At 35.2% G+C, this 10,988-nt stretch overlaps 1 protein-coding gene and 1 long non-coding RNA gene across 2 annotated transcripts; one reads left to right on the top strand and one right to left on the bottom strand.

Moving 5' to 3' along the window:
• Positions 1 to 2,008: 2,008 nt before the first annotated feature.
• Positions 2,009 to 4,292, bottom strand: LOC130716003 (uncharacterized). The gene is made up of 4 exons (XR_009011832.1): positions 3,995 to 4,292; positions 3,089 to 3,232; positions 2,522 to 2,583; positions 2,009 to 2,427 (listed from the first exon to the last, which is right to left on the bottom strand). It is a non-coding gene; the product is annotated as an uncharacterized LOC130716003 (long non-coding RNA).
• Positions 4,293 to 5,819: 1,527 nt separating this feature from the next.
• LOC130713824 (cysteine-rich receptor-like protein kinase 3) lies at positions 5,820 to 10,670 on the top strand. The gene is made up of 7 exons (XM_057563637.1): positions 5,820 to 6,734; positions 7,887 to 8,000; positions 8,087 to 8,226; positions 8,327 to 8,537; positions 8,628 to 8,862; positions 9,778 to 9,922; positions 10,058 to 10,670. Exons 1-7 carry the CDS (start codon positions 5,948 to 5,950, stop codon positions 10,385 to 10,387), a joined length of 1,962 nt encoding a protein of 653 aa, XP_057419620.1. The 5' UTR covers positions 5,820 to 5,947; the 3' UTR covers positions 10,388 to 10,670.
• The last annotated feature ends 318 nt before the right edge of the window (positions 10,671 to 10,988 follow it).

The raw sequence follows: 10,988 nt of genomic DNA, 5'->3' as shown, positions 1-10,988 counted from the left end.
ATGTGGCCTTAGAATGTATTCAAAGAAGTTATTGGGTGGTATTGGGATATATTTTTGGTGTAAATAACAGTGTTTAAAAGATTAATAAAGTATTATTCCTAATTTTGGGGTGATAGATATGTAGTACAACAAATCTCTTGAGCTTTTTAGCTCATGTGTTATGCAATTAGCCTTTTGTTGTCAAATAAGAAGATTGTGATACTATTTTTTTTATTCAAACTTCACAATTAGTAGATAATTTTTTTTTAAATTAAGTTAGGTGAGTTTTAACATTTTGAGAAATAAAATTATATTACATGCTTGGGAGGGATTATTGTAATAATGAGTAATACTGTCCGGATTCGACAAGGTTATATATATATATATATATTTTTTTTTTTGGTACATGTTATATATTTTAATATTGAGAATAATATGGAATTGATAGTAATAATTATAAGAAAAAAAAAGTTGAAAAAATTCAGCAAAGGGAAACAAAATCATTAGTTATTAAAAACAATTTATTTTTTTGTATTTGTTAAATTAGTTGCCAAATTTAGTTGACTATTAAATTTTTATTTTTGAAATGACTATTAAATTGAAGTAGCATAGGTAATTTGTTTTTTTGGATAAGCCAAAATATGTATTAAAAGAAGTACTAATGGGTATATGGAACTGCTTTTACTTATTGTAAAATCAAAATAAATTATTTTTCATATTTGATTATGTGAAATATATCATTCAAAAGGGTTTAAAATGTGAATCATAATTATTGTTTTAGTTCCAAAGTAAGTGTAATATCGTGTTACACTGATAGTAAATTTCCATTAAACTCTTTTGTGGTAGATAGTTGGTAGATTTATCATGTTTTTATACTTTGTCATTTATAATTATTTAATCTTCTATTATATCCTAATTATATTAAATTAGATATCAAAAATAGGAAAATAAATAAGATGGTGAGATAAGACAAAATTTGATTATGTTTTGTTAAAATTATTATGTTAATTTACTATGTTTACTTACTTGGATTTGATTCTTAACTTATCATGTTATAATATTATTTAAAAAAAAACCATCAAACGTGCATCGCACGGGTAACTACCTAGTATGGTTCATACAGATGATTTCAACCTGGATAATGTTTGATGGAATTTTGACATTAACAATTATTTAATATAAATCTATGTACAAATCCAATGCTGTGTGGGGGAGTGCTAATGGGTGAGTTCATACTTTTAGACTCAGTCAAGTCAAAACAGTTTGCTTATTGTATCTATTTAACCGTAGGTCTAGGAGCAGGATGATGCTGAAGTAACATATATGTACAAGAGTTGAATCAGCTTTCTAAAAGCCAGACCTGGTAAAAGTATATTCAATGTTAGTAATTGGTTGCTTATATGATATATCCTCCTTCTTCAGCTCTCTTTAATTTTTTTTCCACTAATCTTGTGTTTTCCTTCTTGTGAGATTCAGATTGTAGAGGCAAAGAAAAAAGATTAGCACTTGTTTCAATTCAATGGCATATTCTTCCATAGCTTCTCAAACAACACATGTTGATGCTGTATTTCTCTGTGTTTGCTTATTTCCAAATTCAGTTAAACAATTGGATATCTTACTGCTGCTATTTCTGCATTGTTATGTCACTGTTGTGAATCAGAGCTTTGATAGAATTTTGCTTCAAGTAGCAGTGGATCGAATCAGTATGAGATTTTGGGGTTTAGTTTCACTTTGGACTGTCAATGAGCATTAAAAGCTACTGTTTCTCCTTGTTTTCGCTCCTCCTTATCTTGCTATGCTACTGATATGATACAGAGGAATGGTAGAGACGTGTAATAACCAGCAGCTTTGTTTGTTGGTAATTTCTTAGAATTCAAGGATGGTAGGATCAGATTTAGATTTAGGTAGTTGATATGCAGCATACTTGTTGACTTTGTCTTTGTATTGGTTCTTTTGGACCTCTTTAATACAATTTTATCTGTATCTTTTTAACTTATCTATTTGCATTAGATTGAAGGACCCCTTGTACTTCTCATTCAATACATTCTTTTGTTTATAAAAAAAACAGTAAATGTGATTGCCTTGGGTTGTTTAACACGGTCATTATTCTTAAAATGCTTTTCATGCCTCCGACCAGCTTTATTACACACCAATTGACGTGTAACAATATTTCCGTCATTATCTTTATAAACATCATCTTTCCTTGAAGCAAAACCACGATATTGAGCATATTTATGATAAAACAAACAACCTTCTTCCTCAGTACTAAATTCCAGACCCCGGATGTCATCTGCAGTCAACTCATTTATCTTCTTATAGCATTCACCTTCTGAATCAGACTTTGAATCTTTCTCATGTTGGTTCTCCTCTTCATTGTTAACTAAATCATTCACATCATCAGAAAGGTTCACACACCCTTCTTCACCAAAAGTAGCCATAAATCAAAATCTGAAAATTAAAACTAAATTCCATATGAGCAATGAATCTCAACAACTGCATAAGTGCATAAGTGCATAACTGCATACAATTGAAAAATATTTACCTCTACTAAGGTACTGAATGTTTCAAAGGACAGATAGTAGTTAGCTTCCAGGTTCAAGAATCCTGCATCACAGAACATCATGGTTATGTTTAAGTCCACTTCAATAAATTACCTCTTAAAACACTTGGAGTTGATCAAACCAGACACTGGTTGCTTGATATTTTAAGAGCCATTTAAAGTCCATCAAATTGAAATGGACATTAGTTTATTTTATTGTAGGATAAACTAATGTTTTCCATTTGATTCTGAATAATAAGAATAAAAGTTAAATAGCTAAGGAAATGAAGTAGGTGAATGTTCTTATTTTTATGATTTGTCTATCTGCATTACAGTCATGCAACCTCTTCATAGATTTGAAAGTGGAAGTAGAAAATTTAATTAATTGAATTGGCTTTACTAAAAGAGAGTATTCAAGCCAAATGGTTTCAATACTCTAAAGCTTCTACAAATTTTTTATCACTATGAAAAATGACTGTAATGTGACAAATACACTCTAAAATTTTAATCTGTTCTATTTTCACTTTCTTTTAACAGGAACTTAAAGTTCAAGAGAAGCACACGACAAACCTCCAGGAAATTCAGGACTATCAGAGCAAAGTATCTAAGAGACCAGATGAGATTGCATTTTGTGAATTTAAAATAAAATCTTGCAGAACTTTGAAAGCTTGATAAATCAAGAATTTGCTCAGTTATGCCAACACCATCTTCAACCTGCATAATGTATTTAGATCAGAATGAGTAGTAGTTAACAGACCCAAAGAAAATGCATGCCTACAATATATATGTCAAGTGCTCTTTGTGAAACCGTGTGGTGTATTTTGTAGTCAGTGTGCATCTAATAACAACTACACAACTAACTTTCCACCAAGGCACCTTCCTCCAATATCTCTTTCTCTCTTTTTTTCTCCTTTCTTTCCCTTTTCCCTTTCTTGCATCTAAATCAGTGTGCTTCTGCACTAACATCTTATGCCTATACACACAGATAAGCTATCATTATTTTATTATTTCTCCTGTTTCCTTTCGTTAAGGTTATGCAAGAGTTGACCACGTGAATGTTGCTGCTAGCCCTTTATACTCATTCTACTTTCTTTCCCTTTTCCTTTTCTTGCATCTGAATCAGTGTGCTTCTGCACTAACATCTGAATTGAGGGCAGGCCATGAACTAAATTTTTAGATCTAAGTGAGCTCAAATCTCTGAAGTTGAGATGTCCCAATCTCATGTGCCACAACCATATGAATCATCAGACATAAAAATTTTGCAAGTCCATACCGATATTGATGAATCCAGAATATAAACTTGGCTAAAAAATTGGATACCGATATAGCCCAGAACTACTTTTTTGTGAGTTCACAAATCCATACCGATATAGCCTAGACACAAATTCATACATTAACACACAAATTGGATCCAGAATATAAACTTGGATAAAAAATTATGGATTCCAAAAACACAAAACTCAACAGGAAACAAACCTCATATTGATGAATCCGCCTTGAAGGAATCAATGCCCGATCGATGGAGATTCAGCAAAGTATTGTGATCAATTCAAAAAAAACGAAAGTGAAAGAAAGGGGAAGCGAAGGTGAAATGCACGAAAGAATGACAACACGGAAAACCCAGAAGCGAAGGTGAAACTGGAAGAAGATAAGAACCCTAAAACCAAATGAAAACGAAAGTGAAAGAAAGGGGAAAAACTGAAACGGACGGGATGAACAGGGATAAAATGAGGGAGTTGGGTTTGGGGCCCCTATCGGGCTCCGCGCCCCACTTAATGTAATGGGGGAAATTACTGGAAAGTCTCCCTTTAATAGAATAAGGAAATTTATCTTCCGTATTGAATACGGAATTTAATTTTCCGTATTCTATTAGTATGTAAACGACAGAGGATTTTTTCAAACCCATTTCAGCACTCTCTTCCAACCTTCTCCTTTCACCATTTAACTAGAAATTATGTGAATCTTTCAACCCTAGGGTAGTCGATTGATGCTTACGTAGAGGTTATGTTGGCTGAAATGGTATAAATTGGCTTTGGGGCGAGTTCCGATTCAGCAATGACGTTAATGGAGTTCTGGTTCAATATGGAAATGATTTTCCGTATTCGATATGGAACATCATTTTCCGTATTTGATATGGAACTTCATTTTCCGTATTTTGGGTCTGTTTAGTCTTTAAGCAAAAATCTAATTAGTTTGATTAATTTAGAAAATGTTTTTAAATTGATAATTAAGATAGTGAATTATATAGTGAATTTATAGATAACTTCAATCAATTGTAATTCACGAAAGAAAAATGTTTCTGTCATCCTTGCAAGAGAATACGGAACTTTATTATCCATATTGAATACGGAACTTTATAATCCATATCAAATACGGAAATTGATAATCCGTATGGAATACGGAATATAAATGTCCGTATTCACTACGGAAATTTATATTCCGTATTTTATCGCGTCTCAGAACTTCAAAACATCATCCTTCTAAGATGAGGTAGGAGAGGGTGAGAGAGAGGGTGGTCTGGAGGCATTGAGGGGGCTAAGGGGGCTGGTGAGGGGTTGGTGACGGAGGAGTAATGGTGAAGGGGTTGGTGGAGGGAAGAATAATGGTGGAAAAGATGATATCTTTCAGAGATAGAATACGGAATTTTAACTTCCGTATTCTATTTTAGTAAATACGGAAATTAAAAATCCGTAGGGCAATTTTGGGTTTAAAAAAAAAGGGTGGGGCGCGGAGCCCCATAGGGGGGGCCCCAAACCCAACTCCCATAAAATGAGGAGAAAGAAGTGAAAAAATTAGTCTCATTAGCATCAAATTTTTTCACCTAACATAAGGACTGAATTCAAAAAATAAAAGGTACTTTGTTCATAATTACAATAAACTTACATGGTTGATTTGGAGTTTTAAGAAGTCTATAATACTACCAACATTTAATCCAAGTGTATTTTTCCTATTGGGTCATGTCACTCCTGTATTTGACCAAAAAATTTTTTGCTTGTACCAGAGGAAATGCCATCAAGTTAATTCATGACATTTCTTGCCATTTTCCTCCATTTTCATGATCAGCCATACGCTTTCTAGAAGTCTATCATCTATCACCCTAAATTCATACATAAGTATTCCGTATGGGCCACGGCTCCATCTGAAAACTCTTAGCACACTCTTTGACCAAGCAATACACCTCATCAACACTCTAGATTCTCCCACTTCATTATCACTCTCTCAGAATACGACCACAGTCTACACCATCCGTTGACCTCAGTGCCAACAACTCGTTTTCTTTTTCTCAATTTCGGCCAATTCATTGACTTCAAACCATACAACATTATTTTATACAACACTTGATATTGTTAATGCAGCAGCTTCAATCTCTCATTCCAAACCAAACACAAACACAGAAAAACAGAGAGAAGAAAATTTCCAACTTCTTCAATGCCTTCTTCTTCTTCCAAACCCTCTCTGTTCTTCTTCCTTTGTTGCTTTGTAGCTACTGTGCTATGCGACCCACGAGCACAAAAAGCAGCTCTGTTATGCACCAACAAAACAGCATCATCATCAACTCAACAATCCTTCATAGCAAACTTTCTAGCAGCAATGGACGCGTTGACTCCTCTGATCACAAGTCAAAGATACGGTGCAGTTGTGAACGGGTCAACTCAGAGTGATCAAAACGCCACTGTTTACGCTTTCGGTGAGTGCATGAAGGATCTTTCTCAATCTGACTGCAACTTGTGCGTTGCTCAGTGCAAGACCCAGATCCTCCGTTGCTTCCCGTTTCAGCGAGGGATTCGCGGTGGGAGGCTCTTCTATGATGGGTGCTACCTCAGGTACGATGACTATAGTTTCTTCAACGAGAGTCTTGGTGGTCAAGACACGACGGTGTGTGGGGACAGTGATTTTGGTGGGAACAGTAGCTCTGTTTTTGAAGCTAATGCTATGGATTTGGTGAGGAATTTAAGTGTTTTAGCGCCGAAGAATGATGGGTTCTTTGTGGGGTTTGTGGATAGAAGGAATGTTTCTGTTTATGGGTTGGCTCAGTGTTGGGAATTTGTCAATGGCACTGCCTGCAAGCAATGCTTGGCAGATGCGGTTACTAGGATTGCTTCTTGTGCGGGTAAAGAAGAAGGGAGGGCGTTTAATTCTGGTTGTTACTTGAGGTATTCTACCAAGAAGTTCTATGACAATTCAACCAGTGATGCAGCACCTGCAGGAAGTCATGGTTAGTTATATGATCTATGTTTTGCTAGCTTGTTCTTGTTTAGTTCTTTAGATAATCTAGGATTTTCGCCCGTCGATTCTCATGTCCTAATGAGCGTTCTATTCTCTTGTTTTGATGTGAATGATGACTTGCTTCATTCTTTTATGTCATGTAGACATGTAGACAATAGAAATCAAATCTAGCAAAGGTTTCTTTGGCTAAACAGAATAATTAAGAAGCAATAAGCAAATATTGCATAAGTAGTTATTCATAAGCTAATTTAAGAAACCGATTGAAATAAGCTGAAAATAGGTTATATAGCATAAACTCTTATTCATATGAGCAGCTTATGAAAAAAATAAGCTCAGAACAGCTTATAGGAATACAATAAGTTATTTACAAAAGTTCTCCCAAACACTTGCATACGCGCTTATGCTATAAGATAAGCTTATGCTATAATACAATAGCCATTATTCTGAAAAGTGCTTTAGATAATCTAGAACTTTTGTCCATCGATTCTCCCATGATAATCACCAGAGTTTCTCTGGTTTTATTGGAAGGATACTTTGCTAGCTGGTTCTTGTTTAATTCTATGAATAATAAAGAATTTGTGCCCAAAGATTCTCCTATCGTAATAATGGTTGTTGTGATTACATGGTTTTAATTTGCTCTCAAGGTTTTGGGAACTGTGATTGCAGCACCGCTGTTATTGTGGCGTGAACTTATTTTATATTTGCATTGAATATAACTTATCTTCAATAATCTTTGAAAGTTAGAAGTTTTTCTTTTCTCCACCCAAATCCTACTTTACTTTAATCACCACCACCTCAATACTATCCTGAAATTCGTCCAACTCCTTGAAATTTTCTGTAAATCTGCTAATAATAAAAGTGAAAGAATGAGTAACAACTTGTGTGAGGACTTTGAGCACTGTTGCAGTTTGGCGTGCATTACTGCTGTTGTGATGCTAAATTGCTGGATTTTGTGTGATTTTCAAACACATCACATTAGCGGTGTGGTGCAAATGTTGCAGATACCCCTGCAACTGCAATATTACTGCCACATCAAGTGACGGGATCCACAATTTAAAAGAATTGTGAAAAAGACTTGAAAACCTTAGTATTCTGACAAAAAATATCATTGAAGCTGTGTTACTGTGTGACTGCGTCTCAGGACACCGGAAAGTTGCCATAATTCTGGCTTCATCTTTTGCTGCGGTGGCTCTTCTGCTGGTTATTGCATCAGTTGTTTTCTTTACAAGGAAGAATCTAATGGCGAGGAGAAGAGGTACTGATATTATCAATGTATTTAGCACTGATAGATCATCAGAACTCTAAACACTGACAATTATTGTTATGTTGTTCTTACCTCAGAAAGAAGAAGGTTTGGTGCATTTTTGGACACTGTGAACAAGTCCAAGCTAAATGTGCCATATGAAATTCTGGAAAAAGCAACTAATTACTTTAACGATGCAAATAAGCTTGGGCAAGGAGGATCAGGTTCCGTTTATAAAGTATCTTCAGATCTTATGTCTTATTATTATCCTTGTGGACAACCTAATTGTTGCTTGATGCTAGCAGATTGCCTTACAATTTTTTTTTGTATCATCACAGGGAGTTATGCCAGATGGAAATACTGTGGCTATTAAAAGACTTAGCTTTAACACAACACAATGGGCTGATCATTTCTTCAACGAGGTTAATTTGATCCGCGGCATTCATCACAAAAACCTTGTAAAGCTGTTGGGGTGCAGCATTACAGGCCCTGAGAGCCTTCTTGTTTATGAATATGTGCCTAACCAAAGCCTCCTTGATCACTTTTCTGGTTGCAACTTTATTTCTGATATCCAGTCTTAAATAAATTTCATTGCAATTAACTTAAATTACTTATTATGTCTCCTTTGAATTGCTCCAGTTAGAAGGATTTCTCAACCACTGACCTGGGAAGTCAGGCACAAGATCATATTAGGAATTGCAGAGGGTTTGGCCTACCTACATGAGGAATGTCATGTGAGAATCATTCATAGAGACATAAAATTAAGCAACATTCTACTTGAGGATGACTTCACAGCCAAGATTGCTGATTTTGGACTTGCTAGATTATTTCCAGAAGACAAGTCTCACATTAGCACAGTCATTGCTGGGACATTGTAAGTGAACGACCCACTTTTGTATCCATGCGCTAACATCAATGTGGTCTGTATATGAATGCATGCAATATCTTGAATAGGCCTTAGGTGACCGAAAGGTGGATTTTAAATAATCAAAACACCAGTCACCTTCTGTGATTACTGTTTTATAACTTGAATCTCATTCAATCTTTGTGAAAGACCAATTGCTTTCTGTGTTTGGTGACAGTGCTTATGTTGGTTATATTGTTCATTAGTCTTCTCTGCATTGTATTATGATAATTCCTCTGTATACAAAATCAAAAGTTTGTTTCTTCCCTAAGCACTGATAAGTCTTCTCCTTCATATATACCTCCAATTGTCAAGGTTTATGAGAGGAAGAGGAATAAGAAAGCTGACTAGGACAGCTTCTGCTAGCTGTCAGTTACTAGTTAACTGGCATAACTAACTTCAGTTAGTTATGACAGCTATAGTTAGTTACTTCGTAGTATAAATACACTTGTAATTGTTAGTTGGTTCAGTTTTTTGGGAAGTTAGGAATAACTTTGGGTTCTGGTTAGTGGTAACCATATTTGGTCAGTGGTGACCAAGTTCCATTTCTTCTCTAGCTTCTTGCATACGTTTGGTTTTTTCCCAGTTCTCTGTAATCCTCTGTTTCTACAATAAATCTATGAACTAGAATCACAATTGATTCTAGGGTTTTCAGTTGATTGTGCAATTTCCAGATTCGAATTTGGTACCAGTTTTATCAAGCACCCTTAATCTTCATTTCATCACTGTTATGCTGTGCATTAGAGTTCAAATACTTATGATTGAATGGTAATTCTTTATCTTGTGTGGAAAAAGAACTTTTGTTGAATTCTTGCTCATATAACACATAATATGTAATATTCTTGTATAATTCTCACAGTTTATTTTTTATATGTTCATATTTAGGGGTTATATGGCTCCTGAGTATGTAGTTTGTGGGAAGTTGACTGAGAAAGCAGATGTGTACAGTTTTGGAGTTCTAGTTGTTGAAATTGTATCTGGTAAAAGAAACAGCTCCTATGTTCTAAATTCATCCTCTATCCTACAAACGGTAACTAGAATCATCTCGGATGCTATCACTACTGTACTAGTTCATTTTACACATATAATAAGACATGTATTGTCATAGTTCAAACACGTTTACTTGGTTCACGATGAATATCTTTCTGTTTTCCTCTTGTGCAAGGTTTGGAGACTTTATGGATCAAATAGGCTAACTGACATTGTTGATCCAATCCTACGGGGTATTTTTCCCGCTGAGGAAGCCTGCCGACTACTTCAGATTGGGTTGCTTTGTGCTCAAGCATCAGCTGAGTTGAGACCATCAATATCAGACGTTGTTAAAATGATCAATGGCAGTCATGAAATTCCTCAGCCAACGCAACCGCCATTTATCAATTCTTCTAGTTCAGAACTCAGCAAATCTAGTTTACCTGGATATAACTTTCACCCTGCATCATCTAACACTCAATCTTCAGGAGATGCCACAACTGAAAGTCTGTTAGAGCCTAGATGAGATGCACTTCACAATCCTTCTCCTGCAACATTTTTGTGCATACAATCCCAAAAGTTTCTTTACAAAAGCTGTTGGTATTGGCAAGCTTCCCTTCTTAACAAGCGTGGTTTCGATTATCAGCAAGGAATTGCCCCTACTTACGTCTCTGAATTGAAGGGCCAGTATGAACCAACTGCCAAGGGCTTGAACCGGATGCTATGTACAGATTAACAAGCAAGTCTTTTTTTGTATAAGCAAAATAAAGTTATTGAAACTGAAGTTAATGCCTGAAGTTAATTTGTCATTTGAGTTGTCTACTATGTTAATGAGCCAGTGCCTTATAAAACTTAATTGCAGCTTTCAACCATACACCAAAAGTTAAAGCCAGGTGTGTGTTTACTCCAAGAATCTTACTGATCCTTAATCCACATCTCCATTCCGACATAAGATGATAAGACGCATACTAGGCATTTAATGACCACAAGGGCCCGTTAACTAACGTTTGGTAAAGAAAGGACACAGAGAGTGACTAATGCGACCAAAATGTATTAAATTCAATGACCTTTTTTCCCTATTTCCATAGTTGATAGACCAAGCTGACCAACCCATAATCTTTGTTTTT

The sequence above is a fragment of the Lotus japonicus genome, chromosome 4 (assembly GCF_012489685.1).
Source record: "Lotus japonicus ecotype B-129 chromosome 4, LjGifu_v1.2".
Lineage (NCBI taxonomy): Eukaryota > Viridiplantae > Streptophyta > Magnoliopsida > Fabales > Fabaceae > Lotus > Lotus japonicus.
Note: the sequence above shows the minus strand (reverse complement) of the source record. Positions and strands in the feature narration are given on the sequence as shown.